The sequence below is a fragment of the Pipistrellus kuhlii genome, unplaced genomic scaffold, assembly GCF_014108245.1.
Source record: "Pipistrellus kuhlii isolate mPipKuh1 unplaced genomic scaffold, mPipKuh1.p scaffold_m20_p_25, whole genome shotgun sequence".
Taxonomy (NCBI): domain Eukaryota; kingdom Metazoa; phylum Chordata; class Mammalia; order Chiroptera; family Vespertilionidae; genus Pipistrellus; species Pipistrellus kuhlii.
In genome coordinates this window covers 2,976,822-2,997,684 of record NW_023425524.1, presented here as the reverse complement: position 1 = coordinate 2,997,684, position 20,863 = coordinate 2,976,822, and the positions used below count along the sequence as shown (strand labels likewise).

General features: G+C 39.6%; 1 protein-coding gene and 1 long non-coding RNA gene across 2 annotated transcripts in view; one reads left to right on the top strand and one right to left on the bottom strand.

Annotated features, from left to right (window-relative positions):
• Window positions 1-109: 109 nt before the first annotated feature.
• IARS2 (isoleucyl-tRNA synthetase 2, mitochondrial) overlaps window positions 110-20,863 on the top strand; it is a 30,433-nt gene continuing 9,679 nt past the window's right edge. Inside the window, exons 1-14 of the mRNA XM_036453586.2 lie at window positions 110-487; window positions 2,454-2,576; window positions 4,006-4,165; window positions 5,309-5,457; window positions 5,535-5,584; window positions 5,665-5,774; window positions 5,857-5,947; window positions 6,561-6,676; window positions 6,809-6,978; window positions 7,804-7,894; window positions 8,780-8,931; window positions 10,217-10,377; window positions 18,011-18,113; window positions 18,773-18,866. Coding sequence (XP_036309479.1) covers window positions 215-487; window positions 2,454-2,576; window positions 4,006-4,165; window positions 5,309-5,457; window positions 5,535-5,584; window positions 5,665-5,774; window positions 5,857-5,947; window positions 6,561-6,676; window positions 6,809-6,978; window positions 7,804-7,894; window positions 8,780-8,931; window positions 10,217-10,377; window positions 18,011-18,113; window positions 18,773-18,866 — 1,843 coding nt within the window. The 5' untranslated portion in view covers window positions 110-214. The remainder of the gene's footprint in view (window positions 488-2,453; window positions 2,577-4,005; window positions 4,166-5,308; window positions 5,458-5,534; window positions 5,585-5,664; window positions 5,775-5,856; window positions 5,948-6,560; window positions 6,677-6,808; window positions 6,979-7,803; window positions 7,895-8,779; window positions 8,932-10,216; window positions 10,378-18,010; window positions 18,114-18,772; window positions 18,867-20,863) is intronic.
• LOC118727702 lies at window positions 12,094-13,443 on the bottom strand. The gene is made up of 2 exons (XR_004990639.2): window positions 13,204-13,443; window positions 12,094-12,163 (listed from the first exon to the last, which is right to left on the bottom strand). It is a non-coding gene; the product is annotated as an uncharacterized LOC118727702 (long non-coding RNA).

The following is a 20,863-nucleotide window of genomic DNA, read 5'->3' as shown; positions in this document are numbered from 1 at the left end:
AATCAGGCCTCCAATCCGCTCCCGCGGACACCCGGAACTGGCCTCTTCTCTCGGATCGGGAAGGCTGCGCTCCCTACCCAGCCGTGCCCCGCGCGCGTGCGCGTGCGCGTGCGTACTCCCTCTCGACTCGCGAGGTTTCGCTGGAGTCCCAGTTTCCCGGTCCCGGGTGGGAGCCGAGGCCCCGGCGATCCCCGGGAGCTTGGGGCGGCCCGGCATGCGTTGGGGGCTGCGACCTCGCGGGCCGGGGCCGGGGCCGGGGGCCCTGGCCGCCGCCTGGAACCTGTGGGGGCCGCCCCGCCTCCCCTGTCGCCCCGGGTGGCGGGGGGCGACCCGGGGGCTGGTGGCGCGCTCGGTCGCCGGGGCCAGTAACCAGCTGCAGAAGGCGAGCGACGGCAAGTACCGGGACACGGTGCTGCTGCCGCAGACCAGCTTCCCCATGAAGCTGCTGGGCCGCCAGCAGCCCGACACGGAGCTGGAGATCCAGCAGGTGCGGGGGGCCGGGAGGGAGGCAGGGCCGGCGGGTGCTGGGGACACGGGCGGGGAGGGCGTGCGACAGGCCCGCGGGCTCCAGGCCCCTTTGGTGTGTGTGTGTGTGTGTGTGTGTGTGTGATCAGATGAGTGTAAGCCTCTTTGGGGTGTGTGTGTGTGTGATCAGATGAGTGGAAGCCTCTTTGGTGTGTGAGTGTGTGTGTGTGTGTGTGTGTGTGTGTGTGTGTGTGTATGTATGTGTCTATGTCTGTGTGTGTGATCAGATGAGTGGAAACCTCTTTGGTGAGTGTGTGTGTGTGTGTGTGTGTGTGTGAGAGAGAGATCAGATGAGTGGAAACCATCCACTTAACGGGTTTTCTGCCTGAAACTTCAGTGAAGAACCTGGAGGAAAATCCCTCAGGGGCAGCAGGTTCCCCAGCAGAATATTCAGGGCGAATCGTGCGGCGCCCAGATAGCAGCGCAGGTTGAAGTCCCATTTTCAGCTTAGATACTTTCCCAGTGGCTTGTAAAAAGTAAATTAATATAGTCACATATAAGTAAAAAAATTGGTTATTGCGCCCTAGCCAGTGTGGCTCAATGGTTGACTCTAGACCTATGAACCCCGGGGGGGTCACATTTCTGTTCCAGGTCAGGGCACATGCCTGGGTTTCAGGCTCCATCTCCAATAGGGGACGTACAGGAGAGCAAGTCATGGATGATTCTCCCTCTTCATGGATGTTTCTATCTTTCTCTTCTTCTGAAATCAATAAAGTTTTGTTTTTGTTTTTTAATTGTGGTTATGAGGACAAGTGGAAGCTCACCTTTGATGTTAATAGATCCCTAGTTGGAATTATGACTTGTTTGCAGGACAGAGTTGTGATACTTAATTTGTGAGTTGCTTCCCAAACTATGTGACTGCTTCCTGTATTAAATAGAATATTCTAAAGGCAGAAACTCACATGTTAGTTTCTCTCCTTCTAGTCTTTAAAGCCCATGACACTCAGGATATGTTGGTTAAGTATCGGTTAGCTTAAATATGACAGTTATCAGAGTTCTAGACTCATCGGCCCATTCTGGCACCTAATTTTTGAAAGTGTTTTATCCAGTACCTTCTGTACTCCAGGAACTGTGGCCGTTTCTCATGTTCTCTTATTTCATCTTCACACCAAGTGGATGTTAGCGTTGTTTCAAAGGAGGAAACAGGTCCGTTAGGGCAAAGTTGAGCTGGCCAAGGTCATGTAGTAGATTGCACTGCGTGTTGTCTCAGACTTAAGAGAGTAGCAAGGGCTTAGGTTTAATCAGAAGGCTGCGAGGGTGGCTGTTGAAAGGTTTGAAAAAAGGATTCAGCTGTCAGAGGAGGAGGGGCTTAAGGAGGCTGGTGAAAAACCTGAAAGGATTCAGCAAAAACAATAACAACAAAACACCCAAACTCACCCTAGCCAGTTTGGCTCAGTGGATAGAGCGTGGGTCTTTGGACTAAAAGGTCTCAGGTTTGATTCCAGTCAAGGGCATGTACCATAGTTGTAGGCTCCATCTGAGCCTCAAGTTAGGGGTGTGGGGGAGACAGCCAAACAGTGTGTCTATCTCTCCCACATCGATGTTTCCTTGTCTCTTACCCTTCTATCTAAAAATCAATACTCATAGATACAGACAACAATATGATTGCCAGAAGGAAGGGGGGTAGGGGGAGGTAGAAAAGGATAAAGGGGGGATAAATGGTGATGGGAGGAGACTTGACAATATACAGATGATGTATTATATAATCGTACACCTGAAACCTATATAATTTTGCTAACCACTCTCACCCTAAAAAATTCAATTAAAAAAAAGTACTCAGAGTGCATTTACAAAACATTGCAGTTTGTGTTTTAGAGCTGAAGACATTGGAATGAGATAGGAAGTAAGTGCTGGCTGTTCCTCATGGTATGATTCAGGAGTATGTGTTTATACAATGTTCAGACATTATCGCTCTTTTTTTTAAACAGAAATGTGGATTTTCAGAACTTTATTCGTGGCAGAGAGAAAGAAAAGTCAAAACAGAATTTTGTCTTCACGACGGACCTCCTTATGCAAATGGTGACCCTCATGTTGGACATGCTTTAAATAAGGTAATCATAATTAAGTTTGTAAGACTTGAGGGGAAAATATTTAAATACACTTTACTAAAGAGTACTCGAATACTATGGCAATTATGTAAATTTGCATTGACACATAAAATGAATGTCTTGACAGAAAGCAGTAAACCATTTCGGTCCTGCGTGATGAATAACATCACTGGCATTTGCTTTGAGCTTGTTATTTTGCATTAGTAAATATCGTTTTAGTCAGTTAAGTCCTTATTGAGCACCTACTATGTGCTAGGCATTGTTCTGGATTGGAAATAATCAGTGAACAAAATAAAAATAGGTCTTGTCCTTTGGGGTTTATTATGCTTCAGTCAGGGAAGACATAATCAATAAGATAAATAAAACATGTTAGAGCTGCTATAGACTGAATACTTGTTTCTTCTTCCAAATTCATATGTTAAAACCTAATCCCTAAATGGGGTGGTATTTGGCAATCAAGGTTTTGGCTTCTATTGCTGTAGATTTTTTTTAACCTATTCTAAAATTTCAGAGAGGCAGAATAAAAGCACATAGTAGTATTTTTCAATGTCTGGCTTCTATCAACCATGCATGTAGTATTTCTGAAATTCATTCATGTTGTTTTAGATAATCAGTAATTGCTTTTTTTTTTTTTTTTTTTTTTTATGGCTGAGTGGCATTCTATTGAGAGGATATACCACAATTTGTTCATCAGTTGTTGTTGTTTTCTTGAATTGTTTATACTTCCATGGGAAAATGGGAGTGGGTGTGGCCTTGGCTGTCTGTCTCTGCTTTCAAAACCAGGAATCTGGTCACGAAACAGGTCCTACAGCTTAGAGCAGCATTATAATATGGATGGTATAATTGTATTAGAGAAGTAAGTTGTGTTGAAAAACTCTTAACATTTGAGATATGTTATACATACTGCACGTTTCACAGAGGACAAACTATGCTGCTTAAAAGCTTATTTTTGAATTATTGCACTTTTTACATGAGCCGGCCCTCCCACCCCCCCAAAAAAAAGCATAACTTCAAATATCTGTTATTCTTGTTTTTATGTAGAACTTGAATTGGGAGATTTAATAGGTTACTTTATATAAATCCTTTTATTTATTTATTTTTAATATATTTTATTGATTTTTTTACATAGAGGAAGAGAGAGGGATAGAGAGTTAGAAACATTGATGAGAGAGAATCATCAATCAGCTGCCTCTTGCACACCCCCTACTGCAGATGTGCCCGCAACCAAAGTTACATGCCCCTGACCGGAATCGAACCTGGGACCTTTCAGTCCGCAGGCCGACACTCTATCCACTGAGCCAAACCGGTTTCGGCTATATAGATAAATCCTTTTAAATCTGGGGTTTCTCAGTGTTGTAAAATATTAAGAAACTAAGGTAACTTGTTGGATACATGCTTCATGTACGAGTGATGATTAGCATGTTCTTTGCAGATTTTGAAAGATATAGCCAATCGATACCATATGATGAAAGGCTCCAACATCCACTTTGTGCCTGGCTGGGACTGCCATGGGCTACCCATCGAAGTGAAAGTCCTATCGGAGCTCGGTGGGAAAGCTCAGAATCTGTCAGCGATGGAGATCAGAGAGAAAGGTAAGCAACCCGTGTTTCTGTTTGGAGATGGCGTTTGTCAACACTGGTTCTTTGGAAAATCTGGACCTGTTAGAGGGACCTGTTTATTTTGTTTTTGTTTGTATTTATAATGTGAGCTGTTGGAAACCACTTTGTCACAGAAAATTCAGATTTTTGAGAAGTGACCTTTGTGAGAACTTATGTTCAGAGATTGAAGGAAAGATTTCCAAGTACATTGTTCAGTTCTTGAGTCCATATATATATATATATATATATATATATATATATGAATGAAAGTTTTATATTAAAAAATATATATATATATTTATTTTGTTATCCTCACCTGAGGATATTTTTCCTTTGATTTTTAGAGAGAGTGGAAGGGAGGGGGAAACACAGAGAGAGAAACATCGATGTGAGAGAGAGACATTAATTGGTTTGCTCCCATCCACCCCTTACCAAGGCCAGGAATCGAACCTGCAACCGAGGTACATGCCCTTGACCAGAATCGAACTGGGACCCTTTAGTCAGGGTGCCGATGCTCTATCCACTGAGCCAAACTGGCTAGGCCTAGTCTCCATATTTTGAGATTATTATTTTGACCATTGTTTTTATTTCTTTTCCTCGAAAGGGCTGTTGACCTATTTCAAGGGATAAAACAAAAGTAAATTCTAAAATACAAATATATTTTACGTTAATCTCTTATTTGATTCTTCAGTACATTGAGTCGGCAAGGAATCTTGTATTTGTATATGTTAAGCTATTGTATATTTGGATATGATTGCGAAGATTACTTACTTCCTTGTGAAATTTATTATCATTGATTATATGTACTGCTTAATTTCTTTTGTATAATGAAATATATTCCCTGATCTTTTCTTAAGTTCAGAAATTTGAGGAATTCTTCCAGGATATTGTTTTCTAAATGTGAGGTCATTGTACAAAGTCTAGATACAGAAGATGGTAACAAAACTCCAACTTTTGAAATTCTAGTTAATTTTAGAGTTTGAACACCTTTAACTTTCAAAGTAACTTTCCTGTTAAGTAAACTCTACCATCTAACTGTGTACAATAACTGCATTTAGAGAGATACATCCTAAGCCTTTTTTAAGAATGGGAATTTACCGGTTTTTCAAAGTGTTTTCTTGTCTGTATTTTGTTCAGCCAGGTCATTTGCCAAAGCAGCAATTGAGAAACAGAAGTCGGCATTTATTCGGTGGGGAATTATGGCAGACTGGGACAATTGCTACTATACGTTTGACGGCAGTTACGAAGCCAAACAGTTGAGAATTTTCTACCAAATGTACGACAAGGTAATGGAATACCTTTTTCCTCTGCGAGTGTTACATCGTAGAATTCCAGTTTTTCATAGACTCTCTGTCTTTTCTAGGGCCTGATTTACCGGTCTTACAAACCTGTGTTTTGGTCTCCCTCATCGAGGTATTTGTGTGTTTTTGCTCACTAAAGGAGAAATTTTGTGAGCTTTCCAGGTCCTTACGTCTAACCTATTTTAACCTCAGGACAGCCTTGGCTGAAGCTGAACTGGAGTATAACCCCCAGCACGTCAGTCGCTCCGTGTATGTAAAATTCCCTCTCTTGAAACCTGCTCCCAAGTTGGCGTCTCTCTTAGGTACGATTTCTTCATTGCTTGAGTTTATGGCAGTCATGGAATGGGAACCTTTGCTAACATATTTGAAACTCTGTTCTCACAGACGGTTCCTCTCCCGTTAGTATTTTAATCTGGACCACACAGCCATGGACGATTCCAGCGAATCAGGCTGTTTGCTATATGCCAGATGCAAAGTAGGTATAGCATTGCATTTTGTTTGTTTGTTTGTTTAATCCACAAGTAGGATTATTACCATTATTTTGAACTTATTTCATCCTCTTTATTCTCTTAAAATTTAAGGAGTTATAACTTAACTGTGTTCATATAGATTTTTTTAAGATATTATTTCCAGCTTTTTTGGAAAACAAAACAGATGTAAGGGATGAAGTCCTTTGAAAATAGTACTTTGGGCCCTAGCCGGTTTTGCTCAGTGTATAGAGCGTCAGCCTGTGAACTGAAAGGTCCCAAGTTCTATTCCAGTCCAGGGCACGTGTCCAGGTTGTGGGCTCGATCCCCAGTGGGGGACTTGCAGGAGGCAGCTGATGCATGATTCTCTCTCATCATGGATGTTTCTATCTCTCTTTCCCTGTTCTTTCCTCTCTGAAATCAATAATATATATATATATATATATATATATTATTATTATTATCATTATTATTATTATTATTATTACAAAAAAGAAAAGAAAATAGTACTTTTGGGATTTTGAAGTTAGTTTTTCTAAAATGGCAGTAACACATTTTAAATGTTAGTCGTGGCTTCTCTTCCCTCATTGTCAGTAACTTTACCCTAAACTTTTATTTGAGGTATGCCCTTGTGAAATGTTCCACGTCTGGAGAGCTGTACATACTGGCTGAAGACAAAGTGACATTTGTGGCTTCTGCTTTGAAAACAACATATGAGGTTATTTCAACATTTTCAGGTGAAGATTTATAGATATTCTGACTATCTCAGTCATCAAAAGATTGGGTTGATTGAGGTACTTTGCTCTTAGAGAGGTAGAAGAATTGCCATATGAGATGATTCCGTTCATTGTGCTTTTCTTTGCCTTCAGGTGCCGATTTGGAAAATGGTACTTGCTCTCATCCTTTACTTCCTGATAAAGTCTCTCCTCTTCTCCCTGCAAATCATGTGACCATGACCAAAGGGACGGGACTAGTTCACACAGCCCCCGCTCATGGTATGGAAGATTACAGTGTAGCTTCCCAACACAACCTGTCCACGGTACTGGTCCTCTTCCTTCCTTTTTAATCTCTGCTTTCGTAGAATTAAAGTGATAAATCTAATAACATCTTTTTTTTATATAATGAGCAATCACTTTCATCATCATAATTGTGAAATTTGTGCAATACTAGAGCTTCCTTAATTCACCCTAATTGAGAAAGATTTTCCAGACAACACAAAATCAGCACAAAATTAAAATTGAAGAATGTATATTAAATGGGGGCAGCTTTTTCTTTCAAATATGAAGTCACATAGAGGAATTACTTTCTCTGAAAATTGCCAAGTTGACTTTACTAGTTTTTTGTTGTTGTTGTTTTTTACTTTACTAGTTTTACAAGTTGAAAAGAACAGGTGTTTTTAAAACATTTGTTTTAAAAACTTTATTAGTTTTACTAGTAGAAAAGAACAGGTGTTTTTATAGTCCTCTCTAAATTAATTTTACACACACCAATTACTTAGCAAGTTTTTCCATTTAAAGGTGAGTTTTTCAAAATCATCACTATGTATGTACGTTGACATAGATCCATAAATTAATAGAGATCATATTAAAAGTGATGTTCTACTTTTTAGTAAACATTAGGTCTCTGCTTTAATAAAACATTTTGCCTTCAGTGGTGTGAATGTATAAATTTACATTTCCTAGTCACTAAATAAATCCTCAACATTTCAACATAGTGAGAAACTAGACCAAGCATGTCAAACTCGTGGCCGGCAGGCCACACGCCTCATTATTAGACTGAGATGTCTTATCGGTATTGTCTTGCCAGATACTGTCATAAAGATAAAATGCCTCGATACTTTAATTTTCCAAATGACACTTTGTAGGATTGTTTAGTGGATGAAGATGGCGTTTTCACAGCAGCTGCAGGGCCTGAACTTCAAAACAAGGCTGTCCTTGACGAGGGGACGGATGTGGGTGAGTATTGTGTATGCTGATGCCATGAATCTGTATTTTCTGAAAAGTAGCCAGCAGCAACCTTGACTTATGCTCGCATCTTATACTTTCAACAAAAACAAAAAGCTAGAACGACATCTTATTTTGCTACGTGGTTTAAATAGAGTTTAGAGTTTTTCATCCCTTGCTTTGACGATGCCCAGTTTAAGCAAATTAAATCTGAAAGATCTGTGGACGAATCCTTTCTTGCTTCTTCCGTTTCCGGAGGCTCCTAGTAATCCCTGGGTCAAACCAGTCCTGGGTGTAGAGCTGTGACTCCAGTCTCTGCCTCCAGTGTCACCCGCCCTCCTGCTCTGTGTGACTGTGTTTGTTCCTCTTGTAAGGACAGTCATTGGGGTAGGGCTCACTCTAGTCCTGTAACTTCATCTTAACTTGATTGCATCTATGAAAACCCCATTTCCAAATAAGCTCACCTTCTCAGGGTCTGGGAGTGAGCATCTCTTTTTGGGGAACGAAATTCACCCCACTGTACCTGGTATCTTTTTTTTTTTTTTTCCCCCACTGTACCTGGTTTCTGCCAGAATACGTGGTCACTGTTTTAAGAACCTAGACATGTAAGATTGTGACTGAATTTCAAGTGTAGGAGTCTAAGTGTTTCTTGTTCATCTTTCCTTTGAAGGGAAGGCAGTGGGATAATCCTGAGTCTGATTAGGGTTTTACAGTCCCTGCGTGTTTGGCCAGGAGATTCCTAGGTTACCCCTGTGATACTTGGTAGGTGGCTGCTCTTCCTGGCACCTGCTGGTGTAGACTTAGGTCTCCTGGCAGTTTAGAGAGTTACTAGGATTTTCATAGTACTTGTAAATATGTCTTAACGCAAATTGTTACCAACTTTTTATTTTTTTTAAGTTATAAAGATGCTTCAGGCTTCAAAGAATTTGTTGCTAGAGGAGAAATTGGAACACAGTTATCCCTACGACTGGAGGACTAAGAAGCCAGTGGTTATTCGTGCCAGCAAGCAGTGGTTTGTAAACATCTCGGAGCTCAAGGCCACAGCCAAGGTAGGCAGGCGTCCTGCTGCAGGCTGGCTCCCACGTTCTCAATGCGGGAGGGCTGCTGTTAGGATTCTCCGTGTGAGGCGGAGAGAAACATCAATCAGCTGCCTCCTGTACACTCCCCACTGGGGATGTGCCCGCCACCAAAGAACATGCCCCTGACCGGAATCGAACCTGGGACCCTTCAGTCCGAAGCCGACGCTCTATCCACTGAGCTAAACCGGTTTGGGCAATAAAGACTCTTTAAAACATAATTCCAGTGGCATCATCACCACCTTAAATAAGTAATAGTTATTCTATAACATAATCAAATATCAGCATTCACATTTCTTGGATTTTTAACCCGGATGTTAAATTGAATGGCAGGCGCTGTCATTCTGTCAGTAGGTGGTGCTATAAACAGCTTTGGGGTGAGGGGTGGGGGAGGGGCTTCAGGTAAGTAAGGAAACTAAACATGAAACGGAAAATATAACAATGCTTTTATTCATGGGTAGGGAGATTTTTGAAATGAAGTCAGTATACTTTGGCCTTGTTTGAGCTTCTTACCAAACATTTTTGCTATATAATTTGTGTGTTTTTGTAATTAACAAATGAAATAAGATGTTTGTAATTTGCAGCTCTCGAGTTGTGGGGTGGGGGGTGAGGGGATGGAGTGGGGTGGGGGCATGGAGTGGAATGGGGCAAGGAAGGAACTTTCTTGAGAAATGAGAGATAGAAAGTAAAAGGGAAGTCACTTATTTTGAGAAGGTGTCTTTATGTTTTAACCGTACTATATGTAAATTAGGTTAGTTTGCAATCCTTATTTGTCAACCTATGACAGTAGTTTTTCTTAAGCATTTAAAAAATGATTGAATTCAAGTTTGAATTGATTTTAACTGTAGTTTAATGAAATATAATATAAATAAACCTGTTATCTCAGCCTGTTATTGCGAGTTTTGGTCTGGTGCTTAGAAATGGTATAAAATATTTTATTACCATTTCTAAGCTGCCATCTGCTCTTGATGCTCTTTATTTTATTTTATTTTATTTTTAAATAGGTTTTTATTGATTTCAAAGAAGAAGGGAGTGTCTTGATGCTCTTTAGAAGTTCTTTGTGGCTCTGGGTCAGCTGCCTTTTTTTCTCTGAGATATGGGGTGTTTAAGTTAGTTTTGGGGGGAAGGAGAGTTGGCAGGGGACATGTGAATGAGTATAAATATCTAAGGAAAAGAGCTGTGTTAGGATAAATAATGACAGTTCTAGAAAACTTATTCTGCTTTCTCTCACTGGACTTGATTTGTGACTCAATTGCAGGAATTGTTAAAAAAGGTGAAATTCATTCCTGGATCAGCCCAGAATGCCATGGTTGAAATGATGGACAGGCGGCCATATTGGTGTATTTCCAGGCAAAGAGTGTGGGGTGTTCCGATTCCCGTGTTCCATCATAAGACAAAAGACGAATTCTTGATCAACAGGTAGGACTTTCTCAGTATTTTCAACACTTTAAAGTGAGTTGTATTTTCCTCAGAAATGGAAAAAATAGTGGATTATTGAGAACTCCTAATAGATGTTAAATGAAATATTCTAAAAGAATTATCTTTTAGGACGGGATAAAATACAAATTTCAGCAAGATCCTTTCAATATGATTGAATTTTGTACAGCTGTGTTTTTCAATGTTTATACATAAGAATAGAAGCTCCAATGTTTTGGTTTTTTTTTTTGTATAAGAATTCATTGTTCCTGTGGGCCAGGCCGTGTGATAGAGCAAGCTATTGGGAATCCAAAGATGGACAGTGTTTGGTGGGGGGAGTCCCAGTGTGTAATTTTTCTTTAAGAATTAGAGTCACTCTCTTATTCAGTCTACCCTCCTCCCTTTCAGTGGGAAGTATGTCATGTGATTGTGTAGATGCTTTAAAATTTAAGAAACTTATAATACAGTTCAATGTATAAAATTACATTTGTTGTAGTGATTACATTCCCAATTGAAGCTAAATTTTTTCTTTAAAAATTTTTTTTTTTCATTTGGAAAGATAACACGTGGACATAGTAAACAGTTTGAAGCAGAAAAGCTTATTCAGTGCAGAGGAGATTTTTTCCCCAAGCCACTTGACCTTTGAGTTAGTGAACAAGACTCCCGTGGTCCCTGCTCATAGGAGATGATGTTCTATTCCATGGTCGGCAAACTGCGGCTCACGAGCCACATGCAGCTCTTTGACCCTTTAGTATGGCTCTTCCACAAAACACCTCGGCCTGGGCGAGTCTATTTTGCAGAAGTGGCGTTAGAACAAGTTTAAGATTAAAAAATGTGGCTCTCCAAAGAAATTTCAATCATTGTACTGTTGATATTAGGCTCTGTTGACTAATGAGTTTGCCAACCACTGAGCTAGGGCATCTGGGGAAGTACTGGAATCAGCAGGAGCCGAGGAGCTGGGAGGAGTAGAATGTGTGGTTAGGAGCCATAATGTGCTGAGTGTGAGGGAATTTCAGAGAGATCAACTCTAGGAAACATTGGTTGGGGCAAATTATAGTGAGTCTTGAGTACTAGGTTAAGGAATTTAAGCTTTCAAGTAGGCATGAAGAGTGAGAATATGTTTTAGGAAAAGAAACTAAATTCTGGAGACCAGGAAGTCATTATAAGGCTTTTTGTTACAATTATTATTTTATTAAAATTTGGAGCTAAGACTCTTTGACTTAAATGTTGTTGCTTATGTGTTTTTTGTTTTTTAATTGAGAGCTTGATCAGATATAAACTACTAATACCTTATTACCTCTATTAAGAATTAAAGGTGAAATAAATGCACACAAGTGAGAGAGAGACACAGACAGAGACAGACATGGATCAGTTGCCTCCCGTATGCCACCCCGACCGGGGATCGAACCCGCAACCTTTGGGTGCACAGGACGATGCTTCAACTAATGGAGCGACCCAGCCAGTGCAGAACAAGTGTTTTAGGGCATTTTCTTGGGTTGATTGAGGTAGACTCTGTGTATATATTAGTAAGTAGAGTAAACTGATTTATTGGATTATCATTTAATCACGACAGTTAAATGGTACATAGGTTGATTTGTCAGTAAGCTGGGTGAAATAAATGTGAGCCTCGTCAGAAAAACACAAGCAGATATTGATCAGGCACCATTTAGTTTTATTTATAGTCAGTACATTTACATGGTTGTTACAGATTCTTTTTTGTGTGTGTGTTGTTTGCATGGTCCCACCTGGTTTCTGATTCCGAAGTAGCAGAGATATACAGAATATTGGCCTACAGAAATGACAGACATACTTAGCCACACTGTCTGTCAATTCATAGGTCATTTTCCTGTACACCATTTGTTAGTTCCCAGCGTGGCCCCATGCACGGTGGGCTGGGAGGGACTGGGAGAAGAGGCAGCCCACTCCAGACTGAGCCAGGAACTGAGCCGAGATGAGAATTGCAGTGACTTCGATCTGCTGTCTTTCTTGGATGCGCCTTTATATTGTAGCCAGTTGGTAACCATCAAAAGTAACAGCATCTCCACTGGAAATTGGTACACAGTCCACATGGAGTTGCTGTTACACTTGATAACTCCACTGTGTGTATCAAAAGATGTCTTCAGCTTCTCTTGATGGAAGTCTACAAATAATCTCTTAAGTACATTTAATTCATAAAAGAAAATCTTCATGAATTCATATTCTAAATAAGCTTAGAGGCTGGCATATTTGCAACTCTGATGTTTAATTTTGATTTGAATTAAGTTTCTCATCTGCACTTTGTATTTATATTTGTAGAGTTTCAAGTAATTCCATTTCTGTCTTTAACATCATCAGTCATTTTCTGAAACTGTAATTTAATGCCATTATAATTCAAGTGGATATCTATTCCTAGTTAACAAAGATAAAATAAGTGTATTTTTAGCATAAAAAAAAAAGAAACTATAGAAACGCTACCTAAGAAGGAAAACAAGTTGTTAAATTCCTTTCACAATTTCAGATGATTATAATTAATTGAACAGTATTAATGCAATAGTTAACCAGTGCATTTAAGGAACTTAGTAGCTCCTCATCTCTAGAAATTATGAGAAATTTCCTAGAAACAGGCAAGAAATTTCTAGTATAGGTTGGGTGTAAGCTTTGGCTACCTCAAATTTTTACTCAGGTTCATGACCATTTGGTGAAAAATTATAATGTGTATTAAACAAAGAAAGATTTCTTCACTTTGCAAACATAAGCACAGCATTAAGTTTAAAAAAATAGCTTCCTTCTCTAATTTCAGTGTTCTAGAATGAAAATTAGTACATAAACAGGAAATATTTAATCTCTTACCTTCATCTGGTAACTTACAGAAGAAGAAAAGTTCTTGTAATCCTTCATGTTTTCTGCTTCTATGCAGACAAAACGCAGGAAACACTGGGACAGCAACCGTTCCTTCATTACCTAGCAATCCGAATGCTGCTTAATTTCCAATAACTCGCTAAATAAGCTCCCAGCCTGGCTGATGTCAAAGTCCAGGAGGATTGGTTGGTGCTGTGGTTGCTTTTACTGCCAGGGCATTTTCGCTGATTGAAGCCTGAGGGGCACGTAGTGCCTGTGTTTAGATAAGGCTCTTGCGTAAAGTTCAAAGTTTTATGACGGACTTATCGCTTTATGAAATAACAGCGTTAAAATGGAAGCATATAGGTTGTGTACTGATAAGAGGTCCCACCCATTCCCGTCGACAGTAATTTACACTGATCTTCAGGTTATAAGTTAATTGTTAAATAGAGGCTATTATTCACAAAATGAGGGAATTCTGAAATTTCAAAAAATAAATTTTGACTTCTTCCTTGTATTTTTTTTTTCCTGAAGAATGTTTGATATCACTAAAAAAATGCCTATCAAAACGTTTCAAGGTGTTTTAAAGCATGATCTCAGTTTTGTTAGAAAAACAATTACACTTCTAAGTATTTATCCGAGGGACATAAGGGGACCGATGTCTTGTCCAATGATGTGTATGTAAGGTGCAATGATGTGTATGTAAGGAGGTCCCATACAGTAGTTGTTTATAAAAGAACATAATAGTGTAGAAAAGAGATAACGTTAGTCCATTTCAGAGAATGAATGCAGTCATTAAAGGTGGTAGCTCAGCCCTTAAGGGATGCCTCGCTCCCTGTGTGTGAAAATCACATGAATGGCGCCCATCCAGTATATGGCTGTTTCTAGGGTTTGCTGCAGATTTGTGAGTATCTTTCCATCGGTTGTGTAGCCTTTGCTTATATTTTCCCCCCAAAAATTATCTTACCGGATTTTGTTTGAACATTAAATTTATTTTTATTTTTCAATCCAGCAAGCCTCAGGTCTGTAGGTTGGATGTGTGTGTTTATTTTTATTGCAACTTTTGTTCTTAAAACTCTCTCCCAGAGTTTCTTAGGTTCATTCAGACCGCCAGAGTCTCAGTCAACAAGACAATTTTCACTTTGTGACACCAATTCTGTGAACTTAAATTGTGATCTGTTTAGAATACAAGGATGTTGTTCTCTTTGAAATCTCCATTCTGATGTGTTAGAAGTCTGGTTCAGTTTTTATCCTCTAACTCCAGAATTGTCTTTAATTTATTTTTGTTTTAAAAATGTAAGTAATAGTTTGTCTACGGTCTCAAAATGGAATTGAGAAAATGTAGCAATTAAATCAGGACTTTTAGTTCATCTAGAGGGGTTGGGTTTTTATAATTTCTTAGTAACATGCCAGCTGCAAACTCAGAATCTTTCGTTGTTTAGTATTTCTAGTTACCGATGAGGTAGAGTAATTGAGCATAGTTCAGTAATACTTATATTAAATCTTCACTGAGTTAACCTGCTATTTAGGGATGTAAAAAAGCATTGACTTTGGCATTCTAAAATGGACATGTCAATAAAAAAAAAGTGGGGGGACATGTAGTGTCACCTGTGGTTGTAAGTTGCTTTTCCCAGGGTCATGGAGACGGGCGCTCAGGGGAGGAATATGCTGTGCTCCTCTCAGGATCTACCGAGTCGCAGGTGGACTCTGATCGCTGGACTCGGCGCTCGTACTGTCAGCACTCATCTCCCGGGACGCCCTGGTGCCCCTCCTTCACCTGGTTCATGGCTAGTCCTGGGCCTCTGCTTAGCAAAGCTGAGAGATAAGGAGTGTGTGTTTACTCTAAGTGGTCTTTTAGATGAGCTAGAGAGGCTGGATAGCAAAGTAAAAACATTTGAACCATGACTTACAAGACACGGTTTCAAAAGCTTGGCTCTCACTGGCTTAGGCTTATGCTTGTTAAGGAGCCAGGAGGCACAGAGCATAGCGAAATGTGTTTTCTGTGAATCAATCAGCGCTTAAAGGGGCTTTGACAAGTATAGTGTATGGTGGACACATACATGTTTGTTTTGATTAATATATTGATCCCAACATTTCAATCCTATTTTCTAAGTGAATGTGACATTTGAACCATTTGCTTTTACTTTTGTACTATTCTTTATTTTTACTTTATTTCTTGTGTATTTGTTTAATCTGTGTATTTCTAACATTTAAGACTGGTTTTCTATTTTATTTTACTGTTTACCTGAAATTGCAACTGGTTTTTACAGCATAGCTGCTGGACTTGTGTATAGTGTAAGTGTACTTTTTCCAGTCTCTCTCTTATTTAGGTTAATTCAGATATTTTTTATTATAGCATATTCATATTTTCTTAACTGATAAAATGTTCCGTGCAAACTGCATAAAATAGTAATAAGTAACTAAATATTGTCATATAATTAGTTATTGCAAAGCGTTTTATGGTCTCATCACAAAAGTTTATCTTTACTGTTAAAGTCCATCTAAAATCTGTGACTTGCCCTAGTCGGTTTGGCTCAGTGGATAGAGTGTCGGCCTACGAACTGGAGGGTCCTGGGTTTAATTCCAGTCAAGGGCCCAGGCCTGGGTTGCAGGCTCAATCCCCAGTGGGGGGCATGCAGGAGACAGCCAATCAATGATTCTCTCTCATCATTGATGTTTCCATTCTCTCTTCCTTTCTGAAGTAAATATATTAAAAATAAAAATAAAAATAAAATGTGTGACTGTGTTAGATTTATGGACTTGTGCCCATTTTAACATTATTACTTTTTATAATTTCTTTCAAATAGATGCTGGTAGCATTATACTTTTTAACCCTTCATAGCATATTTTGCTTCATAGTCATATTTTGCTATTATAAGGTATTTAATTTATACTATCCATTTGACTTTTGCGTCCCACATTTCTTTAATAAGCATGTCATCTGTCGGTGATGAGCAGACCCCGAAAGGTGAAATGATTTATAAACCGTAGATACAGATTAAGAACTTAAAGCTTTTTCCTACCCACTACTCTTTCCAGTGTCATTGACTTTCGTGGACCTATTGTTAATTCTTAGTTACTTGCGTTGATGGACTGTGGTAGAAAGGATAACAGAAAAGTCGGCTTTAGTGTCTATATTTTAATTAATTTGACTGTTAATGTGGGTATGTGTTTTGGTAACAAAATGAACTGTTTAAATTTACCCAACTTTCAGAGAATCGCTTTGAATAATAGCTACAGCTTCTCTACTTCTTACGAAGGGTTACCAGACATCGGTCCAGGCATTTTATATATAAGCTTGATTAGTATCTGTAATAGCTTGCTTAATGATACTCTTATTATTTGCATTTCACAAACCAAGGTACAGAAACGTTAATTGCTTTGCCCAGGGTCACCTGCTAGACAGTGATAGAACCAGGAATTAAACCAAAGCTGTCTGGGTCCAGGATCCATGCTCTTGACCATGATATGCACTGTGACTCAGTAGAAAGCAACTAGAGGAAGTTGTAAAGTCCATAAAGCTGTGATAATAAATTAAAAGTGTGTTGCTCCTGTGAGAAAATTTAGTATAAATTTCCCCGAGTTTAATTTAAAAAAAAATATATATATATATATATATATATATATATATATATATATATATATATATATATATTTTATTGATTTTTTACAGAGAGGACGGGAGAGTGAGTTAGAAACATCGATGAGAGAGAATCATCCATCAGCTGCCTCCTGCACACCTCCCCGCTGGGGATGTGCCCTCAACCAAGGTATTGTACATGCCCTTGACCGGAATTGAACTGAGGACCCTTGAGTCCCCTGGCTGACGCTCTATCCACTAAGCCAAACCAATCAGGGCCCTGAGTTTAATTTTTAAATAATTTATAACTGTGTCTCCCCAGAGATATGCTCAATTTCAGTTTTCATTTGACCAGTTTTCATTTGGCTCTCTGCTGGGTGTTAGGCACTGTGCTGAGTGTTCGTGGCTCGGCTCGGTCAGCTTGCAGTCATCCTTAACAGCTTTGTCTCCGGTGCTCAGTAGATAGTTTTGAACAAATGAAGTTTACTATTTGCAACACAGAGGACAGCCAGGACTTAGAGGCATATTGGTACTAGAGCATGGTCCTATAAAAAGTGGCAGAGTCAGGATAGCAGTCTGGGTACCTGTTGTCCAAGGGGACGTGCTGGTGTTGGGGGTGTTCTGGTGTGGCGCTGCCCGTGCCCATGAACTTGGACTCGGGCCTGTGAGCTGTGACGGGCACTGGAAGTGTCTGAGGGGATTGGTGAGGCAGTCTCAGGAGCATGGTTCTCAGAGATGTATCGTGACATTCAAGGGATGAGAACTGGGGAGGCAGACCATTGCATCCATCTAGAATTGTGGCAGGGAGCTCAGATGAATTCAGTATTAAATCAAAAACAAGTTGGAGCAATATTTCAAAGGAAGGACTGTCGGGATGTGTGCTTTAGGGCAGAAATTGGGTTGGGGGGGAGATAATTAAGAGGTTTTGAATATAAGTAGTTGAATAGGAAATAGATGGATAGAAACAGGGAAATGAGTACTTCAGGAGAAGTTTTTTTTTTTTTTAGGGATCCATAGGATTTAATATTATTTTTGAGATATATTGATATTATTGATTTGAATTTAAAATGATATTAGCAGCCGAGTGAACAAGTAATTGAAGAGAATATCACTAAAGTTTGGGGAAAAGATAGGAAAATATCCTGCAATAGGGAAAAATATTACTGTTTAAAACATTTAAAATGTTGGCATTAATCACAACAGTTAATGGAACAACTCTGCCTTGTCCCCGTCAAACAGCCAGACCATCGAGCACCTCGCTAAGCTGGTGGAGGAGCATGGCAGTGATGTTTGGTGGACTCTGCCCCCTGAGCAGCTCCTTCCAAAGGAAGTCTTATCTCAGGTAAAGCCCCTCTGCCAGTCACCAGCCTCTGTGTGCAATGCATGACTTTCCAACAACAGAAGAAATTCTTGGGAGTTAAAGAAGGAGCAAAGCTTGTCAAACAGGCTGCTGACGGGCCATGAGCTCGACATGCCCGATGTAAAGTGAAGGAGTTATTCACTGTAAATAGAAGTCAGTGCATGGAGAGGAGGCATTTTGTTCAGCTAGAGAAGCTTGGTATTGAACATAGCTGAGCCTGTGAGGGTTTTTGTCCTCTCATTGAGCACCAAAGTTTGAACGGACTTGCTTAAGTAGCCGTCATTGCGAGAACAGGGCCTGACATCGGCACACCAGGACTTTGTAGGACCTGAATTAGGGGTAACCAATGGCATCATACAGCAAACATCCGAATTGGAAGATGATCTTGAGAAAAATCAAAACAATAGCAAAATTACAAACGGTTTTAAATTTGCATTTATCAATGTGTAAATCAGGTGGCTATGCTAATGTTGACATGCAAATGAGTGAGTGGTACGTAATTGTGAAATATCTGTAAGTGTTTTAAATTTAATCTGAAGATGTGAGTGTGATAGTTGCAAGCGCTTCCTGTCCTTTGGGCTTTTGGGGGATTTGTCGTGTGCGTTCCCGTGACACTGAAGTGCTCTGACCTTTCTCCTCAGGTCGGTGGGCCCGACGCGCTGGAGTACGAGCCGGGCCGGGACATCCTAGACATCTGGTTTGACAGTGGGACCTCCTGGGCCTGCGTGCTGCCAGGTGACTTAAATTGCAGTCTACACACCGGTCAGCAGTTTTGAGACTATGCAGACTTGCTTAGCAGAAATCTATCTGCAGGATCCCTCTTGTTTTACTTGGAAAACCTGCTCTAATGTACTCTGAGATGGGAAGGACCTTGGAGATGGTTCAGTCTGAGGATTTGTACTCTTAGTTTTCGTTCTTCCAAATGAAATTTTATACAGAGCCTCAGTGCATGAGATAGAGGGAAATGGGGGTTTTCTCCTTCCTTTAACCTTCCCAGCTCACCTGGCAACCCCGAGGCACCCAGTTTTATAAAAGAAAGTGTGGACAGAACTGAAACGATCAGACCAGCACTTTTCAGAAGAGGCAACGAGACTGCATTAGAGGCCAGTTGGGGGCTGGTCACATAATCTAGAGCAGTGGTTCTCAATCTTTCTAATGCCACGACCCCTTCATACAGTTCCTCATGTTGTGGTGACCCCCAACCATAAAATTATGTTCGTTGCTACTTCATAACTGTAATTTTTGCTACTGTTATGAATAGTAATGTAAATATCTGTGTTTTCCAATGGTCTTAGATGACGCTGCTAGGGGTTCTCAACCTAAGACTCCCCCACTCCCCACCCCCATTCTGCTGTCCATGGTGCTGATGGCGTTTAGTCATTCTGTTTCTAGTTTGTGAAGTTCTTTCCCCCCCACCCCCACCCCCCCAGTTTGTGAAATTCTTAATCAAATAATTGTGGCAGAAATGCAGGAATACTTTATTAAATGAAATTTATGGTAAAAATGTACCTGGCTAGCAAACCATATTTTCCTTCCCTGTCACATTTGGGTAATTAATTCAAAGGAAGGAAATTAATTTATTTAAAGATGTATGTTGCATGTGTAGGAGGCTGCCAGAATATGAACTACCTTTATGATAATACATAAAGTCTAATTTTAGACTATAGTTTTCTGCTTTTTTACTCAGATCTTATATTCCTTCTCTCCTCAAAAAAAATAAGTAAAATAATCTAATGAGATTACTCAGTAAGAATTAGATTATTGGTTTATGTTTTACCCTATTTTCTTCCCTTTTATTCTTTTATGATAAAAACAAAAAAACAAAAACACAAAACAAAACAAAAAACAACAACAACCAAAACTTGGATAGGCATTACAAATGAAGTGGGAGTCAAAGATACTAGATAGCCAAAACCGGTTTGGCTCAATGGATAGAGCCTCGGCTTGGGGACTGAAAGGACCCAGGTTCAATTCCGGTCAAGGGCATGTACCTTGGTTGCGGGCATATCTCCAGTAGGGAGTGTGCAAGAGGCAGCTGATCGATGACTCTCTCTCATCGATGTTTCTAACTCTCTATCTCTCTCCCTTCCTCTCTGTACAAAATCAATAAAATATATTTAAAAAATAATAATAATTAAAAAATAAAAAATAAAGATACTAGGTGAAGTCAGACTTCAAAAGGCCATAAAGTGAAGGTGACTTTCATTAAAAAAAGACACCATAAGAAGTCACCTACTTTTCCTGAGGTGACTTCAGGCTTGTTGGTATTCTCAAGTGGTTGGTATCAAGTCCAATGTGAAATGGCTGATTATTACCGGTGTCTGCATATAGGAAATATATGAGGACATTATTGAAAAATAAAATCAGCCTGATTCTGAGCTAAATTTTAGCTTACCAGACTTAATCAGTACCTGCTAATGTTTAATGAGATAAATTCGGTGATTACATGGCAAATGGTTTTGCTTTCGCGGACAGATTTTATAGCAGTGAAAGAGATTTGGCTTATCAATTTTAACACCAGGTCAAGTGCGGTTTCATTGTGAGTTCAAGGTCAGTAGAATTTAAGAAATGGAAACTTGAAAACTTCCTGAAAGGGAGTAGTATTTTTAAGTGAATCATATATAGGTAATAAACCATACCTATATTTCTAAAACATTCTTTCAACATTTGCCAAAGGCATTAATTATTGCAGTGATATAAAAAAAAAAACAAAAAACCTCCAGTATGAATTA